Below are 27,831 nucleotides of genomic sequence, written 5' to 3'. Positions count from 1 at the left end.
TAGAATTTTTAAAAATAATTTACAAGGGATGTTCTTTATTACTTTTATCAGTTCTAAAATACCATCCTCCTTTAAAAAAATTTAAGACTGGAATGACAGATTATTTCCTTCACTGTTGTAAATACTGCAAATTTATCAGCGGAGCTAAGGATCAATATAATTTTTCCTTAAGCTTGAACACATAAGGGAGCACTAAAATAGATTATAAACCTCATTTGACCTGATTTTATAAAAAGTCACTCTGGCTGTCTTCAGTCCTGTTCTGTCTCCAGGTAGATCTCCAGGGTAGGCTTGTGTCACTTGGTCCATCTATGATAGGTCGGATAGGGTAGTCTGTAGTAACTGCCAGGATACCACCTTCTGTTCTGCACTGCTTGACTGCCGTTTGGCTTCACATTCCAAGAGTACCTCCTGTGTAAACAGTCCTCTCCGTGGGGACCAGGAGGAGGAATATGGCCTCTCTGGTAAATGTTCCGATTCTGTGAAAATTTTCTTAAACAAAACAAAAGTAATACACCATTATTAGTTTTAATAAATATAAATAATAAGCTTTATAAAATTACACATAGGTACTCTGGTTCTACTGTTTTCTACCTGTGTGATTTTAGCAGATAAAATTGCTTAATCTTTGGATTTCGTAGTTCTTTATAAAATAGAGCTAATAATACCTTCCATCTTCATGGATTGTTTTGAAGGTAAATTAAGATGATATACTTCAATTACCCACCACAATGCCTTGGCACACTGTAGGTTCCCAGAAGCCTTTCCATCTTTCCCTATAAATACCCATACTATTCTAATCAGATACATTCTCTCCAAGTGTGGCAGGGTTGACATGAAACAGAATAAGCTATTTATTTTTGAAACCAGGAACGTACTTTCACTTTATAAGTAAATACATATATAAATTAATTATAAAATGTAGAAATTCTAACCTTGGCACATGCAGCAAATTTGGAAAATTAAAATTTAATTGTCTCAAAAGCAACATCAGTAAATCTAATATAATCATACAAAAGAAAATTTGGAAATCTGAGAAAAGCAAACACCCCGAAAAACCCCTCAATCCCACTTAATCTAAGTAAACTGGTTAATATTTACTTTTGGTCTTTTTCCCCCTACCATCTTTTTTTGACTGCTGAATCATAACCTATTATTTTCACTTATCATAAGTAAGCTATCACTTTCAATGGCTTTATAAAATATCATAGTATGGATATAATAATTTACTTAGCTATTCTTCATCATTAGAAATGCAAGCTGCTACCAATTTTTCCACTACTATAAATAATGCTGGGATTAACATCCCAGAACATATACAACTGTATCCTAAGCATCTAGTCCAGAGTCTGATACATAGTAGGGAGTTTGAGAAATGTGCTGAATGATTAAATGCACATAGATTTTTCCATATTTTTAAGTATTTCTGTAACCTCATGGTGGAATTACCAGGTATGAACATTTTTATGGCTATTACAGTTATGTTTCAAAAGGGCTATACCATTTTTCAGTGCCCCTGGCAACACAAGCAACCTTTTTGAAATGTTTACATCTGCTAAAAATGCCAAAACATCTTTTTGAAAACTGAAAGTTTACAATGTGCTAAAGTACTTTATTAACTCATGTAATAATCTACAACAATCCCAAGGTATATGTTATTAAAATTTTATTTATAATATTATTAAAATTTCCATCTAACTGATAATAAAATAGGAATTTAGAGATCTTACTCAAGAGCACATACAGGGGGGCTTCCGGGAAGATGGCGGAAGAGTAAGACGCGGAGATCACCTTCCTCTCCACAGATACACCAGAAATACATCTACACGTGGAACAACTCCTAGAGAACACCTACTGAACACTGGCAAAAGACCTCAGACCTCCCAAAAGGCAAGAAACCCCCCACATACCTGGGTAGGGCAAAAGAAAAAAGAATAAACAGACAAAAGGATAGGGATGGGACCTGCACCAGTGGGAGGGAGCTGTGAAAGAGGAAAGGTTTCCACACACGAGGAAGCCCCTTCGTGGGTGGAGACTGCCGGTGGCGGAGGGGGAAAAACTTCGGAGCCGCAGAGCACAGCGCAGCCACCGGGGTGCGGAGGGCAAAGCGGAGAGATTCCTGCACAGAGGATCAGGGCCGACCGGCACTCACAGCCCGAGAGGCTTGTCTGCTCACCTGCGGGGGCAGGCGGGGCTGAGAGTTGAGGCTCGGGCTTCGGTCGGAGCGAGGGGAGAGGACTGGGGTTGGCGGTGTGAACACAGCCTGCAGGGGGTTAGTGCACCACGGCTAGCCGGGAGGGAGTCCGGGGAAAAGTTTGGACCTGCCGAAGAGGCAAGAGACTTTTTCTTCCCTCTTTGTTTCCTGGTGCACGAGGAGAGGGGATTAAGAGCGCTGCTTAAAGGAGCTCCAGAGACGGGCGCGAGCCGAGGCTAAACGCGGGCCCCAGAGACTGGCATGAGACGCTAAGGCTGCTGCTGCCGACACCAAGAAGCCTGTGTGCAAGCACAGGTCACTCTCCACACCTCCCTTCCGGAGAGCCTGTGCGGCCCGCCACTGCCAGGGTCCCGGATCCAGGCACAACTCCCCCGGGAGAATGCATGGCGTGCCTCAGGCTGCTGCAACGTCACGCTGGCCTCTGCCTCCACAGGCTCGCCCCACACTCCTTACCCCTCCCTCCCCCCCCCCCCGGCCTGAGTGAGCCAGAGCCCCCGATTCAGCGGCTCCTTTAACCACATCCTGTCTGAGCAAAGAACAGACGCCCTATGGCGACCTACATGCAGAGGCGGGGCCAAATCCAAAGCTGAGCCCCTGGGAGCTGTGAGAACAAAGAAGAGAAAGGGAAATCTCTCCCAGCAGTCTCAGAAGCAGCGGATTAAAGCTCCACAATCAACTTGATGTACCCTGCATCTGTGGAATACATGAATAGACAACGAATCATCCCAAATTGAGGAGGTGGACTTTGAGAGCAAGATTTATGATTTTTTTCCCCTTTTCCTCTTTTTGTGAGTGTGTAGGAGTATGCTTCTGTGAGAGATTTTGTCTGTATAGCTTTGCTTCCACCATTTGTCCTAGGGTTCTATCCGTCCGTTATTTTTTCTTTTTTTTTCTCTTAATTATTTTTTTATTTTAATAACTTTATTATATTTTATCTTATTTTATTTTATTGTACTTTATCTTCTTTCTTTCTTTTCTTCCTTCCTTCCCTCCTTCCTTCCTCCCTCCCTCCCTCCATTCTTTCTTTCTACTTGTACTAATTCTTCCTTTCTACTTTTTCTCCCTTTTATTCTGAGCCGTGTGAATGAAAGGCTCTTGGTGCTGCAGCGAGGAGTCAGTGCTGTGCCTCTGAGGTCAGGACACTGGTCCACAAGAGACCTCCCAGCTCCACATAACATCAAATGGCGAAAATCTCCCAAAGATATCCATCTCAACACCAGCACCCAGCTTCACTCAACGACCAGCAAGCTACAGTGCTGGACACCCTATGCCAAACAACTAGCAAGACAGGAACACAACCCCACCCATTAGCAGAGAGGCTGCCTAAAATCATAATAAGTCCACAGACACCCCAAAACACACCACCAGACGTGGACCTGCCCACCAGAAAGACAAGATCCAGCCTCATCCACCAGAACACAGGCACTAGTCCCCTCCATCAGGAAGCCTACAAAACCCACTGAACCAACCTTAGTCACTGGGAACAGACACCAAAAACAATGGGAACTACAAACCTGCAGCCTGCAAAAAGGAGACTCCAAACACAGTAAGATAAGCAAAATGAGAAGACAGAAAAACACACAGCAGATGAAGGAGCAAGATAAAAACGCACCAGACCTAACAAATGAAGAGGAAATAGGCAGTCTACCTGAAAAAGAATTCAGAATAATGATAGTAAAGATGATCCAAAATCTTGGAAATAGAATAGACAAAATGCAAGAAACATTTAACAAGGACCTAGAAGAACTAAAGAGGAAACAAACAATGATGAGCAACAAAATAAATGAAATTAAAAATACTCTAGAAGGGATCAATAGCAGAATAACTGAGGCAGAAGAACGGATAAGTGACCTGGAAAATAAAATAGTGGAAATAACTACTGCAGAGCAGAATAAAGAAAAAAGAATGAAAAGACATGACGACAGTCTCAGAGACCTCTGGGACAACATTAAATGCACCAACATTCGAATTATAGGGGTTCCAGAAGAAGAAGAGAAAAAGAAAGGGACTGAGAAAATATTTGAAGAGATTATAGTTGAAAACTTCCCTAATATGGGAAAGGAAATAGTTAATCAAGTCCAGGAAGCACAGAGTCCCATACAGGATAAATCCAAGGAGAAATACGCCAAGACACATATTAATCAAACTGTCAAAAATTAAATCAAAGAAAACATATTAAAAGCAGCAAGGGAAAAACAACAAATAACACACAAGGGAATCCCCAAAAGGTTAACAGCTGATCTTTCAGCAGAAACTCTGCAAGCCAGAAGGGACTGGCAGGATATATTTAAAGTGATGAAGGAGAAGAACCTGTCACCAAGATTACTCTACCCAGCAAGGATCTCATTCAGATTGGATGGAGAAATTAAAACCTTTACAGACAAGCAAAAGCTGAGAGAGTTCAGCACCACCAAACCAGCTTTACAACAACTACTAAACGAACTTCTCTAGGCAAGAAACACAAGAGAAGGAAAAGACCTACAATAAGAAACCCAAAACAATTAAGAAAATGGGAATAGGAACATACATATCGATAATTACCTTAAATGTAAATGGACTAAATGCTCCCACCAAAAGACACAGATTGCCTGAATGGATACAAAAACAAGACCCATATATATGCTGTCTACAAGAGACCCACTTCAGACCTAGAGACACATACAGACTGAAAGTAAGGGGATGGAAAAAGATATTCCATGCAAATGGAAACCAAAAGAAAGCTGGAGTAGCAATTCTCATATCAGACAAAATAGACTTTAAAATAAAGACTATTACAAGAGACAAAGAAGAACACTACATAATGATCAAGAGATCGATCCAAGAAGAAGACATAACAATTGTAAATATTTATGCACCCAACATAGGAGCACCTCAATACATAAGGCAAATACTAACAGCCATAAAAGGGGAAATCGACAGTAACACATTCAGAGTAGGAGACTTTAATACCCCACTTTCAACAATGGACAGATCATCCAAAATGAAAATAAATAAGGAAACACAAGCTTTAAATGATACATTAAACAAGATGGACTTAATTGATATTTATAGGACATTCCATCCAAAAACAACAGAATACACATTTTTCTCAAGTGCTCATGGAACATTCTACAGGATAGATGATATCTTGGGTCACAAATCAAGCCTTGGTAAATTTAAGAAAACTAAAATTGTATCAAGTATCTTTTTCGACCACAATGCTATGAGACTAGATATCAATTACAGGAAAAGATCTGTAAAAAATACAAACACATGGAGGCTAAACAATACACTACTTAATAACGAGGTGATCACTGAGGAAATCAAAGAGGAAATTAAAAAATACCTAGAAACAAATGATAATGGAGACACGATGACCCAAAATCTATGGGATGCAGCAAAAGCAGTTCTAAGAGAGAAGTTTATAGCAATGCAATCCTACCTTAAGAAACAGGAAACATCTCGAATAAACAACCTAACCTTGCACCTAAAGCAATTAGACAAAGAAGAACAAGAACCCCAAAGTTAGCAGAAGGAAAGAAATCATAAAGATCAGATCAGAAATAAATGAAAAAGAAATGAAGGAAACGACAGCAAAGATCAATAAAACTAAAAGCTGGTTCTTTGAGAAGATAAACCAAATTGATAAACCATTAGCCAGACTCATCAAGAAAAAAAGGGAGAAGACTCAAATCAATAGAATTAGAAATGAAAAAGGAGAAGTAACAACTGACACTGCAGAAATACAAAAGATCATGAGAGATTACTACAAGCAACTCTATGCCAATAAAATGGACAACCTGGAAGAAATGGACAAATTCTTAGAAATGCACAACCTGACAAGACTAATCAGGAAGAAATAGAAAATATGAACAGACCAATCACAAGCACTGAAATTGAAACTGTGATTAAAAATCTTCCAACAAACAAAAGCCCAGGACCAGATGGCTTCACAGGCGAATTCTATCAAACATTTGGAGAAGAGCTAACACCTATCCTTGTCAAACTCTTCCAAAATATAAAACAGGGAGGAACACTCCCAAATTCTTTCTACGAGGCCACCATAACCTTGATACCAAAACCAGACAAGGATGTCACAAAGAAAGAAAACTACAGGCCAATATCACTGATGAACATAGATGCAAAAATCCTCAACAAAATACTAGCAAACAGAATCCAACAGCACATTAAAAGGATCATACACCATGATCAAGTGGGGTTTATTCCAGGAATGCAAGGATCTTCAATATACGCAAATCTATCAATGTGATAAACCATATTAACAAATTGAAGGAGAAAAACCATATGATCATCTCAATAGATGCAGAGAAAGCTTTTTACAAAATTCAACACCCATTTATGATAAAAACCCTGCAGAAAGTAGGCATAGAGGGAACTTTCCTCAACATAATAAAGGCCATATATGACAAGCCCACAGCCAACATCGTCCTCAATGGTGAAAAACTGAAAGCATTTCCACTAAGATCAGGAACAAGACAAGGTTGCCCACTCTCACCACTCTTATTCAATATAGTTTTGGAAGTTTTAGCCACAGCAGTCAGAGAAGAAAAGGAAATAAAAGGAATCCAACTTGGAAAAGAAGTAAAGCTGTCACTGTTTGCAGATGACATGATACTATACATAGAGAATCCTAAAGATGCTACCAGAAAACTACTAGAACTAATCAATGAATTTGGTGAAGTAGCAGGATACAAAATTAATGCACAGAAATCTCTGGCATTCTTATACAGTAATGATGAAAAATCTGAAAGTGAAATCAAGAAAACACTCCCATTTACCACTGCAACAAAAAGAATAAAATATCTAGGAATAAACCTACCTAAGGAGACAAAAGACCTGTATGCAGAAAATTATAAGACACTGATGAAAGAAATTAAAGATGATACAAATAGGTGGAGACATATACCATGTTCTTGGATTGGAAGAATCAACATTGTGAAAATAACTCTACTAGCCAAAGCAATCTACAGATTTAATGCAATCCCTATCAAACTACCACTGGCATTTTTCACAGAACTAGAATAAAAAATTTCACAATTTGTATGGAAACACAAAAGACCCCGAATAGCCAAAGCAATCTTGAGAATGAAAAACGGAGCTGGAGGAATCAGGCTCCCTGACTTCAGACTATACTACAGAGCTATAGTAATCAAGACAGTATGGTACTGGCACAAAAACAGAAAGATAGATCAATGGAACAGGATAGAAAGCCCAGAGATAAACCCACACACATATGGTCACCTTAACTTTGATGGAGGCAGGAATGTACAGTGGAGAAAGGACAGCCATTTCAATAAGTGGTGCTGGGAAAACTGGACAGGTACAAGTAAAAGTATGAGATTAGATCAAATCCATGACACCATACACAAAAATAAGCTCAAAATGGATTAAAGACCTAAATGTAAGGCCAGAAACTATCAAACTCTTAGAGGAAAACATAGGCAGGACACTCTATGACCTAAATCACAGCAAGATCCTTTCTGACCCACCTCCTAGAGAAATGGAAATAAAAACAAAAATTTAAAAATGGGACCTAATGTAACTTCAAAGCTTTTGCACAGCAAAGGAAACCATAAACAAGACCAAAAGACAACCCTCAGAATGGGAGAAAATATTTGCAAATGAAGCAACTGACAAAGGATTAATCTCCAAAATTTATAAGCAGCTCATGCAGCTCAATAAGAAAAAAACAAACAACCCAATCCAAAAATGGGCAGAAGACCTAAATAGACATTTCTCCAAAGAAGATATACAGACTGCCACCAAACACATGAAAGAATGCTCAAGTTCATTCATCATTAGAGAAACGCAAATCAAAACTACAATGAGATATCATCTCACACCAGTCAGAATGGCCATCATCAAAAAATCTAGAAACAATAAATGCTGGAGAGGGTGTGGAGAAAAGGGAACCCTCTTGCACTGTTGGTGGGAATGCGAATTGATACAGCCACTGTGGAGAACAGTATGGAGGTTCCTTAAAAAACTACAAATAGCGGCTTCCCTGGTGGCGCAGTGGTTGAGAGCCCGCCTGTCGATGCAGGGGACACGGGTTCATGTCCCAGTCCGGGAAGATCCCACATGCCGTGGAGCGGCTGGGCCTGTGAGCCATGGCCGCTAAGGCTGCACGTCCGGAGCCTGTCCTCTGCAACGGGAGAGGCCATAACAGTGAGAGGCCCTTGTATCACAAAAATAAAATAAATAAAAATAAAAAAATAAAAAATAAAAAGCTAGAAATAGAACTACCATATGACCCTGCAATCCCACTACTGGGCATATACCCTGAGAAAACCATAATTCAAAAAGAGTCATGTACCAAAATGTTCATTGCAGCTCTATTTGCAATAGCCTGGAGATGGAAACAACCTATGTGTCCATCATCAGATGAATGGATTAAGAATATGTGGCACATATATACAATGGAATATTACTCAGCCATAAAAAGAAACGAAATTGAGCTGTTTGTAATGAGGTGGATAGACCTAGAGTCTGTCATACAGAGTGAAGTAAGTCAGAAAGAGAAAGACAAATACCGTATGCTAACACATATATATGGAATGGAAGAGAAAAAAATGTCATGAAGAACCTAGAGGTAAGACAGGAATAAAGACACAGACCTACTAGAGAATGGACTTGAGGATATGGGGAGGGGGAGGGGTAAGCTGTGACAAAGCGAGAGAGAGGCATGGACATATATACACTACCAAATGTAAGGTAGATAGCTTGTGGGAAGCAGCCGCATAGCACAGGGAGATCAGCTCGGTGCTTTGTGACCGCCTGGAGGGGTGGGGTAGGGAGGGTGGGAGGGACGGACGGAGACGTAAGAGGGAAGAGATATGCGAACATATGTATATGTATAACTGATTCACTTTGTTATAAAGCAGAAACTAACACACCATTGTAAAGCAATTATAGTCCAATAAAGATGTAACAAAAAAGAAAAAAAAAAAGACCAAAAGACAACCCTTAGAATGGGAGAAAATATTTGCAAATGATGCAACTGACAAAGGATTAATCTCCAAAATTTATAAGCAGCTCATGCAGCTCAATAAGAAAAAAACAAACAACCCAATCCAAAATTGGGTAGAAGACCAAAATAGACATTTCTCCAAAGAAGATATACAGACTGCCAACAAACACATGAAAGAATGCTCAACATCACTAATCATTAGAGAAATGCAAATCAAAACTACAATGAGATATCATCTCACACTGGTCAGAATGGCCATCATCAAAAAATCTAGAAACAATAAATGCTGGAGAGGGTTTGGAGAAAAGGGAACACTCTTGCACTGCTGGTGGGAATGTGAATTGGTACAGCCACTATGGAGAACAGTATGGAGGTTCCTTAAAAAACTACAAATAGAATTACCATATGACCCAGCAATCCCACTACTGGGCATATACCCTGAGAAAACCATAATTCAGAAAGACCCATGTACCAAAATGTTCATTGCAGCTCTATTTACAATAGCCCGGAGATGGAAACAACCTAAGTGTCTATCATCGGATGAATGGATAAAGAAGATGTGGCACATATATACAATGGAATATTATTCAGCCATAAAAAGAAACGAAATTGAGCTGTTTGTAATGAGGTGGATAGACCTAGAGTCTGTCATACAGAGTGAAGTAAGTCAGAAAGAGAAAGACAAATACCGTATGCTAAGAGATATATATGGAATTTAAGAAAAAAAAATGTCATGAACAACCTAGGGGCAAGACAGGAATAAAGACACAGACCTACTAGAGAATGGACTCGAGGATATGGGAAGGGGGAAGGGTAAGCTGTGACAAGTGGAAAGAGAGGCATGGACATATATACACTACCAAACGTAAGGTAGATAGCTAGTGGGAAGCAGCCGCATAGCACAGGGAGATCAGCTCGGTGCTTTGTGACCGCCTGGAGGGGTGGGATAGGGAGGGTGGGAGGGAGGGAGACGCAAGAGGGAAGAGATATGGGAACATATGTATAACTGATTCACTTTGTTATAAAGCAGAAACTAACACACCATTGTAAACCAATTATACTCCAATAAAGATGTAAAAAAAAAAAAAAATGATCACATACAGGGTGAACAGCAGAGCCAGGATGCAAGTCCAGCCTGACAATCAATACACTGGACTACCTTGTCAAAAACTTGCTAAATTAATAGCAAAATAGCAAAAAGTATTGTTTAATTGTACTGAGGTTTTTCCTGTTTCCCATGTAAAAGTATGTTTGTGATTTATATGTTCAACCCCTTTGCAAGTTTCTCTACTGGAATTTTACCATTTTCCCTATAATTTGTATTTACTCTTTAAATAAAGCAACCTTCTTTATTCTGAAAACTATACCACTATTACTGCAGCCTAAGAATGTAAGATCCTTTCTGACACTCACATCAAATTATTGGCTTAAACTAAGTTTAAGAATCAATGAAAATTTCTAAGTCCTCTTCCCAACTGCCTCTGAAAAATCACCTATTCCCCCTCCTGTACTTGATTTTCCAGCCCTAAATGCAAAATATGGAACAAACAATACCTCCTGGTTGACACTGATCAGCAAGAAAACACCAATTCTTCACATTATAATGTGTCTGCACTAATTTATAATATTAATTTCTATTTCAATTCTAGAAAAAGGGAAAGATACCTTTCTGATTGCTGCAAATCTCGGGTCCGGGTATGGAAATGCCGAGATGTTGGGTAACCTGGGGTCTGATGCAGGTTATACTTCAGTCCTTGGTTAACAGACTTATTAGCTGTGTGAACTGGTTCCATCATACGCGCTGAGTCTTCAAAACCACTTGTTCTGGATACACTGGAATCCCGATTCCTCAAACAGAATGTTTCCACAAAATATTACTGGTCTGCAAATTCAGTAGCCAATTTAGTGACTATATTTTGGCCCGTGAAAATAACAATTCCATCCTCCCCCCATTCCTATTTGTTTAGGTTTCCTCGAGCAAGTAAACAAGCTATAAGAAGAAGGGATATGTGCAGCTTAAATTATATAAAAATAGATCTTCCTAACCACAAATATCACGTATAAAATGCAACTTACTTTCTGATGGGACCATTCCGAAGGTCTTCAATGTAGTTTTGTCTTTCTAAGCAATGTCCACGGCTCCTATTGAATACTGAGGAACGGATGAACTGTTAGAGATAACTGTACAAAAAGCAAATCTTTCCCAGAGAAAGCAGATTAAAGATGAAATCCAGGGACTTCCCTGGTGGCACAGTGGTTAAGAATCAACCTGCCAATGCAGGGGACAGGGGTTCGAGCCCTGGTCCGGGAAGATCCCACATGCCACGGAGCAACTAAGCCCATGCACCACAACTACTGAAGCCCGTGTGCCACAACTACTGAAGCCTGTGTGCCTAGAGCCCATACTCCTCAACGAGAAGCCACCGCAATGAGAGGCCTGCGTACCGCAACAAAGAGTAGCCCCCGCTCGCTGCAACTAGAGAAAGCCCGCACAGCAACGAAGACCCAATGCAGCCAAAAATAAATTAATTAATTAAATAAATTTAAAAAAGAAAAAAAATGCTGAAATCCACTGACTAATTATTCAGGCTGTTATATCTCGCTATTTCCAGATATATCCCTTTCAAAACTTTTGGTAAAAGGTTATCTTATGTCTGAACAAATGAATTACAAACTTTTCTCTTTTTCCAAAACTTGAGAAATTCCCCTACACTTCTACCTTCAAATTTTATAAAAAGGGAAAAGTAGTGACAACCCTTATACTTACATTCAATTGCATCATCTGGCCACATGCCTTCTACATCAATCAAGTATCTACAAAACAACAAAATTCAAGTCATTTGTAAATAAAAAGAAAATCAAGTTTTTGCAAAAAAGGTCCAATTTCACTTTACAAATATAGATATAAAAATCCTAAGAAAGTATCAGCACATCTAATCAATAATTGTTAAAGAATGATATATACCATGATTACAAAAAGGCTTTATTCCAAGGATGCAAGGATAACACAACTTTAGAAAATCTATTAATATAATTATTTACATTAATACAATAATTTAATTAATAAATGAAAGAGAATAAAATACATGACCAAACTGGCAGATGTTAAAAAGTTATCTGATAACATACAACACTCAGTTTTGATCAAAATGCTTTGTACACTCAAAACAGGAGACTTAATATGACAGAGTATTCATCAAGAACCAACAAATAACAAAAGACAAATTAGGATAAATATTAACATCATATCTAAAAAACCCTATCTAACCAACCATAGGAGCCAGAAACTTAGGAATCACCATCACTGACAGCTATTTCTCCCTCACCCTCATCCTCAACCCACCACCAGTGCTGACAATGATACTGCCTACATACCTCTAGAATCTGTACACATCTTTCCACCAAAATGACCACCATACCCTGGTCCAAGCCACCATTATGCCCAATTTCTACAAAAGTCTCCTAACTTGTTTCCTCGCTTCCACTCTTTCTCCCTGCACTGTATTCTCCACTCGGTAGCAAAATGATAGGTTGAAAATGCAATTGGGTATGTTCCACACACTCACTTTCAACAAAAAAAGTTCAATGGTTTTCTATTAAAGTCTGAAACCTTAAACATAAGCCTGCACGATCGAGCTCCTACCCATACTTGTAGCTCCATTATAATCACATGCTCCCCCAACAGCCCCACCTTCCTGGCCAGTTCCTCCAACACACCATTTGCTTTCCTCTTATAGGGTCTTTTGCTATTCCTTATGCTCAGAAATCTCTCCCCAACCTCCCTATCTGGTTAATACCTACTCATCCTTCAGATATCAGCTGAAACATCCCTAAATAAACCTTCTCTAATCTCCATGATGAGATCAAATCCTCCCTAAAATATGCTCTCATGGAACCATGTTCCTCTCCTTGGCACTTGTCAGAGATGTAATTCTACATGCAGTGTATGATTCTTGAATATCTATTCCCTCTCTGGACTGTTAGAATTCACAAAGGGCAGGTCAAGTCTCTTCACTCACAAAATGTCACAAGTCTTTTTGCTAGCCCCCAGCACAGCGCTTAAACATAACACATGCTCAATAAGTACTTCCTGCGTGAACAACCATAAATTGGTACAGTGTAGCAACATCCACAAAAAGCATAAGGGCACCAACTCTTTGATGCAGAAGTCCCATTCTGAGTGAAGTTAACTGAGACAAAGCATATATATTCAAAGGTGTTCACACAGCAATGTCCATTACTTTGACGTTTTATAATATCAAAAACTTCGGACTTTTATATGTTCATCAGTAAGCAAAGGAACAATGCAGCCTTAAAAAAAATAAACAAATGGGACCTAATGAAACTTAAAAGCTTTTGCACAGCAAAGTATAAACAAGATGAAAAGACAACCCTCAGAATGGGAGAAAATATTTGCAAACGAATCAACAGACAAAGGATTAATCTCCAAAATATATAAATAGGTCATGTAGCTCATTATTAAAAAAACAAACAACCCAATCAAAAAATGGGCAGAAGACCTAAATAGACATTTCTCCAAAGAAGACATACAGATGGCCACAGGGCACATGAAAAGCTGCTCAACATCACTAATTATTAAAGAAATGCAAATCAAAACTACAATGAGGTATCACCTCACACCGGTTAGAATGGGCATCATCAGAAAATCTACAAACAACAGATGCGGGAGAGGGTGTGAGGAAAGGGAACCCTCTTGCACTGCTGGTGGGAATGTAAACTGATACAGCCACTATGGAGAACAGTATGGAGGTTCCTTAAAAAGTAAAAATAGAATTACCATATGACTCAGCAATCCCACTGCTGGGCATATACCCAGGGAAAACCATAATTCAAAAAGACGTATGCACCCCAATGTTCAATGCAGCACTATTCACAATAGCTAGGTCATGGAAGCCACCTAAATGCCCATCGACAGATGAAAGGACAAAGAAGACGTGGTACGTATATACAATGGAATATTACTCAGAGATAAAAAAGAACGAAATTGGGTCATTTGTAGAGACGTGGACGGACCTAGAGACTGTCATACAGAGTGTACTAAGTCAGAAAGAGAAAAACAAATATTGTATATTAATGCCTATATGTGGAATCTAGAAAAATGGTACAGATGAACCGGTTTGCAAGGCAGAAATAGAGACACAGATGTAGAGAACAAACGTATGGACACCAAGGTGGGAAAGAGGGGCAGGGCGGGGGTCGGTGGTGGTGAGATGAACTGGGAGATTGGGATTGACATATATACACTAATATGTAGAAAATAGATAACTAATAAGAACCTACTGTATAAAAAATAAATTTTTAAAAGTCAAAAATAAATAAATAAAAATAATAAATAAATAAATTAATTATTTTAAAAAAGAATGAGGTTGGAAGACTGTCAAAACAGCACACAGATCACACACTCAAGCCCTGGAAGATGGGGAAATGCCTTAAGTCCCCCACTTCGGATGACATCTCCCTGCCTCACAAGTCTCAGTCCGACTGGGCTAGCTTCGGCAAGGGGACGGAGCTGGATCAGGAGCCGTTGCTGCCGTATCTGGATCAAGTTCCAGTTTTGGTCTATCATCCAACACCTAGCCAGGCTCGCCTAGCAACTCAGCTGAGAGGAACAAAATAGGAAAGAATAGGCCTCATACAGCATCAGCCTAAAGGAGTTTATGACCCTGGAAGAAATGGATCAGAAAAAAAGCCTCTCTCTAGTTCCCTGGTGGTGCACTGGCTAAAGACTCCGCACTCCCAATGCAGGGGGCCCGGGTTCGTTCCCTGGTCGTGGAACTAGATCCCACACGCATGTCGCAACTAAGAGTTTGCATGCCACGACTAAGGAGCCCACTGCCTGCAACTAAGACCCGGTGCAACCAAATAAATAAATAAAATAAAATAAATATTAGAAAAAAAGATCCGGGAGTGTGTGATCTGTGTGATGGACTTTGTTTATGACAACCCAATTTGATTTCTGCTGTGTATGCAGATCACCTGGGCTGTACAGATGACTGGCTGATGAGATCCTTCACGTGCCCCTCCTGCATGGAGACAGTTGATGCAGCACTGCTTTTGTCCTACGAGACTAACTGAGCCAGTGTCTCTGACCTGACTTCAAATGAACCATCATTTTTGGTGGTTTTGATCTTTTCTCGCTGAGCCCAAAGATCCAGGGATTAGGAATTAAGATAATGCATGAAAGTTTCCTAAAAATTCCTAAACGGCTGCAGATGTTGGGGAAAAGTACGTGATATTTTAGAAATTTATGGGGAAAAGTAGGATGCTATTTTTATGTAAAGCCTTCACCCAGTGTTTAAAAATATAATTGTATTTAGATCTTGTTATTGCTCCAGTACATAGGAATTGTGTAAAGTGTTACAGCAGCTATATGTGTTTCAATTGTGTCGAAGATTAGGAGAAAGATAGTGGTTGTTTTTCCTAAGTGAGATAACTTTCTTCTTCCCCCTACCCAAATTCTTTTCTGAAGTTGCTGGCATTTGGGTCAAGGTTTTTATTAAAAGCTACATTTTATAACACTGGCACAAAAAAAGTAGTTTTAAGCTTGTTTGCACAGTTCTTTTGTTTTTAGAATAAACATAGAGCATTTATTTTTTATTTTATAGGAACTCCACAAGTTAAGGTCCCATTGTTCTTTTGCTGTGATTGTTGTTACTATTGATGTTGCTGTTTTCTGTCTTTGCTGGTTCTTTCTAATCTACCATTTGTCGTTATTGGCATATAATCATCTCATGGTCACAAGATGGCTGCTGTAAAACCAAGTATCATATTCTCACAAAACAAGGAGGAAGCAGAAAAAGAGTCCCAACGGTCATTTTCCTAATGCATATTTATCTTTCTTCAGAGAAAAATATCATTCTCATAAGCACAGTAACAGCCTTCCCCTAATTACTCATTTGCCAAAACAGACTGATATGACCATTCATAAGACAATTCATGGCAAAGAGGGATATAATAATGACTGTCTTAGGCTAACAAGGATTTACCCACTAAAGCTGAATGCTTCACTCCTCAAAAAAATCATAAAGTTCTATGAGCAAGGAAGAACTACTAAGTGACTGTTAAGTAAACCATCAGAATTGTTTGTCCAAGACCATATGATTCATTTTTTCCATTGGAAATGGAATTCATTGCCTTAGGTCTTTTTAAATAGTGTACTATTACTGTTGGGGCTGGCTCTGTGCTTGAAAACCAGTTTATTTATAACCTGTTACAAGTGCTATATTTGTTTGCAGTTAAGAAATGCAGAGTTCAAAGTGATCTCCTAGCTTGTAAACAAACTGAGATTCACTGTCCCTCTTCTATAAAAAAATGAGTTAATGTGTCCAGAAACTAACTCTAGTAAAGTGGGGTTTAACATTACCCTTTCTTATGTGTTTCATCTGATTATTTTGGTTGTTAACATGGTGATAATTAAAAGTTAAGGTAAATTTTAAATACTAAGAATTCTGATTTATTGAGCTTGAGTTATGCCAACATGCTTATGTAAAAATGAAAGTGGCACCATGGTTAAACTGACAAAAGTTTCTCAGTTGTAACAATTTTGATTTATTCTTTCCTGTGACCTCCTTCCCTGTTGTCTTCAACCACAGCAAAAGGATACTGCATGTCTTCTTATTGTAGTGCTGAGGTTACTGAAGTTATATAAAACACATCTGTCTGTTTCTTGGAAGGAAAGTCCTGCTAGTTGACTGACAATTGCAAGCAGGGAGAATTAAAACAAATGTGTTTCATGTTTTGCACACAAATGAAGAATTTGTATAATCACGACTTCACAGTTGTGATCTCAAAAAAGAAGGAATTTCTCCTTTATACTTTTCTTGCAATTAATGTAAGAACACTCTGAATCTCTAAGCTTCTGAAGTGTTAGAAGTACAGATGGGCTACTAAAGATGTAGTTGTAATGTTTTACCCATTTAGCATGTGTTTATTTTTCCTTATGTACTCGAAGGTGACATATTTGTTCAGCTCAGTGATATTATAGCTAAAAAAATCATTCATTAGTAAAAGGAGAAGCAATCTCAACCTAACAAATCAGAAGTGTTTCTTATTATTTTATACTGAGTTGAATATTTGACTCTTAACACTTTTCTACGTACAAAACACAAGTCTCTTGAAGGGTTCTTCATAAGTGCATTATAGAAGAATTTAGTATGTCATAAGCACTTAAAGATTTGACATTCAACTGTAGTAGTATCCATGTTGGTTAATCTTCTTACAAGCCCCATGGTGAGTTTGAGAAAAACTGAAAGAATTAGAGTATCAGGTTCTATTAAATTGTTACATGTATCTTGCTTAAGTTTTTGTTCATTAATTTATATCCAACTACATAAAGCAAATTTGAGGAAAAACATATTAATAAATAAATAAATAAATAAGAATGAGGTCTCCAAATATTTTCATAGGAAGATGTCCACCATATATTAAATTATAAACCAGAATGTCTAAATACTATACCATTAAATCACATGTACTGTCAGTTCTGTATATCCAACCGTTCCATATCCTGCAGATATGGGAGGCCGACTATACTACGCCATTTTACATACGGGACTTGAGCATCCGAGGATTTTGGTATCTATGGGGAGCCCTAAAACCAATCCCCTGCAGATACCAAGGGACCATTGTATATGCTTATATCTGCATTTTTTACGTCTGAAAAAATATGTGCTAAATTATTACTGGTGGTAACCTCTGAGTAGGGGGCAAAATTGCCTTAAACTTCATACATTTCTCTGACTGCATTTTTTTTTTTTTTGCGGTACACGGGCCTCTCATTGTTGTGGCCTCTCCCGTTGCAGAGCACAGGCTCCAGACGCGCAGGCTCAGCGGCCATGGCTCACGGGCCCAGCCGCTCCGCGGCATGTGGGATCTTCCCAGACAGGGGCACGAACCCGTATCCCCTGCATTGGCAGGTGGACTCTCAACCACTGCACCACCAGGGAAGCCCTTCTGACTGCATTTTTTGCATTCAGCTTACATTAGCTTACATTACTATTGCAAACAGAACAATTTAAACATGGTCTGCCTCTTGGGGTTGGCAACTCACCTGCAGATGAGGTAGCCAGTCCTGTTTAAACCATGGGTACAGTGGACACCAATAAGTCTGTCTATAAAACAGGGAATATGGAATTAAGTAAGCGAAGTAGATACACTACAAAAAAGTTATACAATTTTCTGAAGAGTAGCATTTATTAGTTACCACAACACTACCACTATCCTGAAAAGGAAAAACTCTGAAGGAGTGTTTTTGAAGGAATGTACTATGAAGAATTAACTACTATAAAGTCAAAATTCATTGTCTCTGGGAAATTTTGCATAGCCTCCAATCAGATGCAATAGTGTGGACTGGAGAATGCCCATCAGGAACTGATCTGACTACAGAAAAAGGGGGTGGAAAAAAAAAACAGGCTATCAGAAGAAGAGAATTTGTTTTTGAGTGAAACAAATGGAATGCCTTCACTTTTAATGCTCAATATTAAAAAGTACAAACGGTTTCTGAAGGGCTCTTGGGGTCCCAAAGCACTTTCATTCCTTCTCTCATTCACTGCTCCTCACACGCCACGGGTCTATGTGCCTGTGGAGACCTTGGTTAAGTAGCACCGTTCTTATTTCACAATGAAAAAGTAAGGCTTGAGACGTAAGCCCAAGCTGCACAGCAGGCAAAGAGAAAAAAGACTAGAATCGAGTCTCAGATTTTTCCAACTATGCCACAGTGTTTCGTGGTCCAGCACTTAAAAAAAATTATAAGAGAAAGTAAATAAAAAACAACAACACGGAGCTGATCTCTGCAAAAGGTATGTCTGTGACTAGGTGGTGTCTGGCATTTGTCATCTCCTGCCTGGATTACTACCGCCCTACAATTCTAGCAATCTCTTTTATTTCAACTGATCCTCCACATCGAAGATGTTATCTTTCTAAAATATAAACTTGGCTGGATTGCTCTGTTGCTTAAAAATCTTCACTTAGCACAGAATAAAGCCCAAGTTTTTAGCATAGCAATGAGAACTCTTTATAAACAAATATCAGTGTGTCTCTCCAACTGAATTATAAGTTCAAACTATGACTTACAAGGACCTACATCATCCACCTCCCTCCTTTGCCCTGCCAGCCTCCCCTGATCTCATTCTCTACTGCCCTGCCCTCACTCACTTTACCCTGTCCAGCCACACTGGCTTCCTTACTATTCCTCAAACATGCCAAGCACAGTCGTGCCTCAGGGACTTTGCACCTACTATTCCTTCTGCTTCAGAACACACCCTCCCACCCCATCTCCACTCTCCCAGATATCCAATGGCTTGTTTCTCACTTCAAGGCTCTGCTCAATCAACATCTTAATAGAGGGGACTTCCCTGATCACCTACCACATTCCCTCACCTCTTCATCTTCTTTTGTTATTCTCCAAAGCATTTACCGCCACTTGACACTCCATATATTTACTTATTTATTTATCTCTCTCCCCCACTAGAATGGAAAGTACGTAAGGGCAAGAACTTTGTTCTGTTCCTACTTCCTAGAACAGTGCCTTCAACTTAGAAGGTGTTATACAAATATTTGCTGAAATGAATGTATGAATTCTTTGCCCTTTCACACTACCCTCTAGTCACACCAGAGGCTGCCCCTCCAGAGCACAAGTTCAAGCCCTGGGCCTTTTGTACCTGTTCCCAATACCTGGGCTATCCTTTCCTCATTCTGGCAAAATCCTCTTCCCCAAGCACTCAAAATCCTCTTCCCCCACAGCTCAAATGCTGTCTCCTCAGTCAGGCCTTCCTCAGTTTCTCCTCTATATTCCTGCTGCACTTGATTCTTCTATTATAATTAACCCACTTATAGTCACTACATGTTTATCTTCTTAGATAACTGTAAGTTGCTACTGAACAAAGACTTCTACTCACCTCTGTATCCCCGTGCCCTAACAACAAACCTATAAGGCTCTCGGTGTTTACTGAAACAATTCATTTTCTGAGTCTCTACCAATTCTAGGGAGTGCATAGTATAGTCTCCTCCTCATTATCAGTGAGCCTGGCATCTGTGGGAGGGGCTTATAGCAGAGGAAGCCACCAATGGATCATAACTAAGGTCATGAGACTGCAATGGCAGACAGCATGGTGAAGTTAGCCCACTGCATGCAGAAGACCCACAGAGGAGTCAGCATATGCAATGGACTACACTTGGTATAACATGTGAACAATCAAGGTTTACAAACGTGTTCTCATGCACTTGTAAGGATCTTCTAGCCCACGCGGAACAGACAGAACACACACAAAGGAGCCTGGAGGAAGTGAGTAGGCCGGCAGCTGCGCCCTAACATCTTAAGAGGTAACATTTCTGTGACTACAGTTTAAACAAATCAGATAATTTGCCTCCTTTCTAGACACCCTGGTTATCACAGGACAGGCCAAGCCTCTCAAGTTTTAAAGCTAAAGTACACGGAAGATCTGTGAATAGGGCTGAAGATATTTAAGAGCTAGTACCTGCATTAAGCAACCAGGTTATAGAATGAACATTTATCTTGAAATTCCAGTCTCTCCCTCTCTCTCTCGCCTCCTATCCCCTATCTTCCCACCTCCATCTCTATTCCCTCTCCCCTACTCCCTGTTTTATGTATATACGTGCATCATTTTATATATACACGGAATATTTACTGTCTGTTACATTGATTTAATAAAGTGCACACTCCTCAGGCTAAATTTAGAAAGAGGACAAAATGAACACTTTCACATGGGCGTCAGTGGTGTTCCAAAGACAAAAGATTCCTCAGTCTTAAAACATGGCAAACACCATGTTCCTTCTGATAGTTAGATGCTAGAAAAAGGCAAGTGGATCCTTAAAATTCACACGCTATTAACACCTACTATCAACAGAGTAGATCTTAAAGCGGAAACAAGAAAACACCAGCCTTTTAAGTTCTTCCTGTCTGAAGATAAGAGTAAGAGGTGGTAGTGTTCTTCCTCACTTGCACCGGAAGTGTAAAAGCAGCAAAAATATCTTAAACACATATATGATGAGGAAGCCACTCTACCTGGTCCACTGTTTTGTTTTGCTTCTAGGGATCTGTCTCACTCTGAACCTTTGCTTTTTGTTTTCTCTTTTATGTACGCTAAGAACCCGAGAGTCTTAACCTTTTCTTCCACCTCTCAACCAATAAACAGGACAAAAGAACATTTTTTTAAATGTATTTTTCCATTCAAATTTTTAAAAAAGAGATAAGTAAGCTAGTTCAGTTGATATTTCTCACAAAAATCACTTTCCAAACTAAACTAAATTGTTTGTGACCATAAACAGGAAAAACACCGTACTCTATTAGCACCATCTGACATTTCCACCTTAATGTTACCAAACACAACAGGCCTAATGTCAGAACTATTAAAAATGTTAAAAATCCCCAACCCCACTCACAATGCATACCAAATTACAGGTAAAGGAAAAAAAAAACAACAACTCACCATTGTCTTTATTTTCCTTCAAAAACCCATTAACAGCACACTGGAATTTAAAAATAGTGTCGTCATCTGGCACCTGATGTCCAATTGTACAAATTTTTAAATGAGGAATAGTTTCTGGTAAGTCCTATAAGGCAAAACCATGAAAATATGTATTATTTCCTTTGTAGGGAAGGAATAAAAAATTAATTAGAGAAGGCAGAATATAAACCAGGAGAGTACATTAAACTTTGTATGTCAGTCATTCTGATGAGAGCCATTTTTTCCAAAGCTGCTTTAACCAGTAATTATCACTTGATTTTCATTAAAACTGCAGAACGGACAGTTACCAGGCATGCAAAAGGAAAAGCAAATCTATGTGAATGAATGCACATGTAACTCAAAATGATATAAACAGTTCTACCTACATTTATGTTCTATCTTACATTTCAAGGGCATAAAGCAGCTGTGATTTAAGGAGAGTAGTAGAATAGAGTCAGAAGAACTTGGATTCGAATTAAGAAACAAAGCAAATTTCAGGCATTGTTGAGAACTGGTATTCTTGGGGTGGGAGAAAGTAGACTATCAATAGAAGACAGAAAAGGATAAGTGAAAATTCTCTAGTTCTGAATTTAAATGGAAAGTAGCAGTAGGAACCTATGACCTATTTTAAAAATATTAAAAACAAACATACATAATTCCTAGCTCTGACCACTGAAAAAGTCTAGAAACAACTGATGTCATTTCAAAAGGACTCAGGAGTCACTGAGAAGCTCCAACTGGCCAAAGATAGGGCCTCAGTTAGAATAATAACTGTAACGGAGTCCACGGTGATAGGAATAAATAAAATTTTACAAAACTGGTCAACACTGGAGGATATTTGTGAATCAACTCATTATTTTGAAAACTGTTAAATAAAAGAAGAGAATCATGCCTCTACAACTGGGCAACCAAACAGCTGATGAGGGGAATCTTCTCCTCGTACAAATATACCCAGCTAATAAGTGAAAAAAAACCAATAGAATTCACCATTTTTTGAAGCCTCAACTGAATTAATGGATGTAGATATGAATCATCAGTGATTGCTAATATCACAGAAAGAGACAATTATATGTCTCCATGGAAGAACACAGCATCACCTATGAAACTGTCTTGCCAAAACAAAACATTTAAGCTTCATTCAGATCAACTACCGATTTACAGGAAATAAAAGGACTGAAGAATATGTTACCAACACATGGAATGTAATCATCGACATCTAGATGGGACAAATTACCTGGTTTCTTTAAAAATAAAATTCAAGGAGGAAAAGAAAAGTGAGAGAGACATGGAGGGAGAACCTATAGATTAAACAAGACTTCAGAGACCTAACAATCCACGGCAAAGTGTGGACCTTATTTGGATCTAATTCAAAATTCTTAAAAACAATTTTTTATGACATTTAGGAGACAACTGCAAATTTGAGCACTCACTGGGTATTAAATATTAAGAAATGATATTAAGGGGCTTCCCTGGTGGTGCAGTGGTCGGGAGTCCGCCTGCCGATGCAGGGGACGCAAGTTCGTGCCCCAGTCCGGGAGGATCCCGCATGCCTCGGAGCGGCTGGGCCCCTGGGCCGAGGCCGCTGGGCCTGTGCGTCCGGAGCCTGTGCTCCGCAGCGGGAGGGGCCGCAGCTGTGAGAGGCCCATGTACCGCAAAAAAACCCAAAAAAACAAAAAACAACATATTAAGGAATAGAAGCCCTATATTTTAAATATACATACCACAACTGTATAGGTGTAATTACATGTTGTCTCAGAGCTGCTTCAAGATAATATGGAATGGGGTGAAACAGGTGGGGGTATAGATAAAACATGACAGCCATCAGTTGGTAAATAAGAAAGCTGGATGAGTTCATGGGTATATAAGGAACACTCACAGTAGTTTTATACTTTTGTATATGCTTAAAATTTGTGATAATTGTTTAAAAACAAGACGACACTGTAGAAAACAGTTTGGCACTTTCTCACAGGTTAAGCGTAGAGCTTAGTATTTGGCAGTAGGCTATGATCCAACAACTCTGCTACTACCTACGCTGCACATCTAACAGAACTGAAAGCAGGGATTTGAACAAATATCTGTGCACCAATGATCATAGCAGCATGATTCACAATACCTACAAGGTGGAAAACAACCAAGTGTCAATCAACCGCTGAATAACAAACTATGGTCTATATACACACAATGGGATTTTCTAAGCCAAAAAAGAAATGGCATTTCGTTACGTGCTATAACATGGATGAACCTTGAAAACACGATGTTTAGTGCAATAAGCCAGAAACAGAAGGACAAATACTGCAGATTCCACTTACACGAGGTACCTAGAATAGGCCAATTCACAGAGACAGAAAATAGAATAGAGGTTACCAAGGGTTGGTGGGAGGGAAAATGGGGTTGTTACTGTTTGATGGTTACAGAGTTTTTGTTGAGGACGATGAAAAAGTTTTGGTTCTAGACAGCGGTGATGGTTACACAACACTGTGACTGTACTTAATGCCACTGAACTGCATATTTATAAACGGTTAAAAGAAATATGATTTCTCTATATTTTACCACAATAAAAAAAAAGCAATAACAGAGCTGAAATTTCAATTCTTCCTTTTCCGAGAGTCAGTTTCATCGTCTGTAAAATTAGTAATTGTAGTTGTCTATCCTCTGAGCTTAGTGCAGGGTAAGCACTCAGTAGGAGATATCAGTACTACTTCCACTTCAAGAGCAAAGGATTGCTGTGAAGATTAACTAAGTCAATGGATATGAAAGAACTTTCTAAATGGCAAACTGCTCTACAAATATTAAAAGACATTAGGTGTTACTGTCTCCCAAGGCCATGGAACAGGTCAGAAGAAGGATAATTCTTTTGCACTGGAATGTCCTACATGGGCCAAGAGAATAGATGGGTTTCTGTACTATATCAGAAGGCATCAGGAAAAGGAAGCATAAAACTTAGAGAACAATTGTCTTTTACACTGATGCTTAAACATGCTCAGGCAACTGCTTAACATAAGTGCTAAAGACATAATGGACATACCTTTCTTTCTTTTTAGGATACTACTGTAACTACTAAAAGTTTACTTCATTTTCAAAATATAGAACATGGAAGCTTATAGAATTTCTTAAGCATATCTAGAGCCTACTGCCAAATACTATAGTTCAATTCATATCTTTAATCTCATTCTGAAACAGCAATTACAAATGTGTATTTAAGGAAACCACTAGCTTCCCTTTTTGAACCCACGAGAGAAGGCCAGGACTCACCTTACCATAAGATGATAACTACTGAACTACTATGAATTATTACAGTATCAGAAAGAAGGTCATTTTCAATTACGGCTTCCATTTACCTCTGGCTTGTAATAGCGGCGAGTATATGTTAAGTCAATTATCAGCCCAAGTTCTTCATTCTGTTCTTGGATTTTGTTAAAAAGATCCAAGGGGGAAAAACGTTCTTCTGGAGCAAGATTCTTTTCAAAACTCTGTCAGAAAGAATAAAATAAGAAAGAACATGTGTTTAAAATCCTTTATTATATTATCCATTTATTCAAACCCTGTGATGCTAACATATGAGATTCAAAGTAATGTTTCCTCCTCTGGAATTTACAAGCGATATTACAATCCTTTCTTCCAGAGAGATTAGATGGAAGAAAATAAGCTCACTTCTATATATTTATTTCTAGGTTTGTTTATTTCATGTTGGTCTCCTAACCTGACTCTAAACTCCCAGAAGGCAGGGACCACATCAATTTTGCCTACCACTGTATTGCCAGCTCCAAGCAGAGTGCCTGAAAATAGACACAGAAATAAACTTCTTGAATATCTACATATAGGAAGGATGGCTTTCACTGCTAAATATTCTTTCATGTATTTGGCTTATACATGTACCCTGTTCCATTGATCTCTTTGGTTATTCAAGTGTCAGCAACACACACTTTTTTTCTTAATTAGTAGACTAGTTTTAGAGCAGTTTGAGATTCACAGCAAAACTGAGCAAAATGTACACAGTTCCCACTTATACCCTCTCTCCTTCATCCCACACAGCCTTCCCCATTATCAACATGCCATACCAGTGTGCTTCATTTGTTAGTATTCATGAACCAACACTGAAACATCATTATCAATCAAAGTCCATAGTTTATTGCATTCATGGTACAAGTAACTATTTCTTTATTTCTAGTATAGTCATCCCCAAACATTTACATACTGAGATACATATTACTTTCTTATAAATTACTTTATTCTTTATTTATAGTTAGGGCATTGCATTGTTTTTTTTTGTTTTTTAATTAAGTACAAAGGTTGGTTGTATTTGTCTATGAATCCCATTTCTGGATAGTAAAAGAGGTATTTAAAAGTATTTGCTATAAAAAGGGAAAATGGAGTATGATGGGGTTGAGAGCCAGGGCTCTATATGGTGAATTCAGATTTCTGGAAGAATACTGGTATTAACTTTTGCTCACCTTTTTTAAAGGAACTTTGAAAGCAATGAAACGAGTCCCAGGCATCCGCTGTCCAACTGGGAGATAGTCTTTCCACCTGTTAATATATTTTTTGTTAGGCAAATTTTATGTTAGGCTGTCTCCCTGCATAGGATGGATGTGCCTTGAAAATGGAAATCATATCCCTCTAGGGTAGGTCCCTCTTCTTTCTGCTTTGCATTTTGCTGCTCCACTTATTCAACCCCACCTAGTAATAACCTATACTTCCCTTGTTCCTGTTTTCCCATCTTGAAAACAGATAAAAGGTAACGAAACAATGCAAAGGTCTCAACAAATAAGGGATATCTAAAACCAGAGATGACCAGAACTTCTGTATCACTAATAGAACCTAGCCCAATGTTGGATACTAAGGTATCATTAATACATGAGTGTTGACTGAAACAGTTTAAACTCAATTTTTTCACTTCACAGTTTATTTTTAGTCCTCATACAAAACCTGATAATAAAATTCCTTAATGCTAGGAATCACAGTGAAAAATAATATCTGAACTGACTTCTGTAAGATGAGTTAGAACTAAGGTTAATTCAGTGTATCTGAAGCATTGAAAGCGAGGGCAAAAGTGGCACAAGATGGGGCCAGAGAAGCAGAGAGGATTCTAGACCACGCATTCTTAAAGGCCAACGGTTTGTTTTCTATTCTCAAAACAATGTTTTTGAGCGATGTTTATGAGCAATGTTCCAACTTGCTTTTAAGGTTTCTTGTGTGAAGAATGGATTGGAAGGAAACAAGATATATGGACACTAGTTAGGACCTAATTGCAACAGACAGGCAAGTTCAGTATTAGGATGTTGAGGAAGAGTTGACAGATTCAGAAGAAATTCAGGAGATAAACTGAAGCGGGCTTAATGGGGTATGAGACGGAGGAAAGGAAGGTCTTAGGGAATTAAAGGGTTTACTGCACAAATGAGCAAAGTCTCAAAATTCATCATTTGAACGTACAGAGGTAGATCTCTCAAGTAACACCGGTTAGGAAGCAACAGCACGCCCTTTATAATTCCAAGAGACAAAACAAATCAACTGTTTCAACGGAAAATTCGGCGGTACCGGTGCATTTTTTCACTCAAACTTAGGTCCAGTTCCTATTACTCACATTTTCTGTGCCAAAACAACACAGCTTGAGGAATTGAAGGGGATTCCATTTTGGTAATTAAGGAGTGTCCCCAACACTGAAAGTCCCATCTTAAAAAGCAGTCCCTCGGCATTTTACCCGAGGAGCAATGGCCAGAGCCTCCCATTTAAAACGATGGGGGGAAATCAGAACATCACACACCGTCCCTTTCAGCTACTGTGAACTGAGCCGCGAGACGACCAGCACCCCCTAGCACAGCGCGGACAGGCCAGCGCGCGGGGGCCACTGTGACAGGCGACAGCACAAGAAACGAAGGCCAGGCCCAGGGGCTCTGAGCTCCACCGGCAACGCCCAGGGGCCAAGACGTATTACCTTTCCGGGATGTGGTTTCCGCCCTTCTTCTTGGCCGACGAACGTCCAGAATATCCGCGACCCTGACCCCAGCGCCCGCGGGCATGATGCCACTGGCTCATGTGACCCCCAATATGCCGCCCACCCAACGCCAAGAGTGCCAAAGTCGCCAACCCGGCCGCCCCAGTGCCAGCACAAGTCCACGAACCACAGTCACCTAGGCGTTAGCCCTCTCAGCTCGCGGACCTCT

The 27,831-nt window shown here is 39.2% G+C and overlaps 1 protein-coding gene and 1 pseudogene across 1 annotated transcript; one reads left to right on the top strand and one right to left on the bottom strand.

Annotated features, from left to right (window-relative positions):
- DUSP11 (dual specificity phosphatase 11) lies at window positions 1–27,831 on the bottom strand. The gene is made up of 9 exons (XM_089922962.1): window positions 27,603–27,831; window positions 26,122–26,197; window positions 25,009–25,140; window positions 21,653–21,776; window positions 18,256–18,316; window positions 11,953–11,999; window positions 11,262–11,337; window positions 10,851–11,033; window positions 1–492 (listed from the first exon to the last, which is right to left on the bottom strand). Exons 1-9 carry the CDS (start codon window positions 27,701–27,703, stop codon window positions 297–299), a joined length of 996 nt encoding a protein of 331 aa, XP_089779088.1. The 5' UTR covers window positions 27,704–27,831; the 3' UTR covers window positions 1–296.
- LOC149747707 (RING finger protein 11-like) lies at window positions 14,542–15,319 on the top strand (annotated as a pseudogene).

The sequence above is a fragment of the Delphinapterus leucas genome, chromosome 13 (assembly GCF_059928025.1).
Source record: "Delphinapterus leucas isolate spDelLeu-1000000601 "Yukka" chromosome 13, BTC_Dleu_Yukka2, whole genome shotgun sequence".
Classification (NCBI taxonomy): Eukaryota; Metazoa; Chordata; class Mammalia; order Artiodactyla; family Monodontidae; genus Delphinapterus; species Delphinapterus leucas.
Note: the sequence above shows the minus strand (reverse complement) of the source record. Positions and strands in the feature narration are given on the sequence as shown.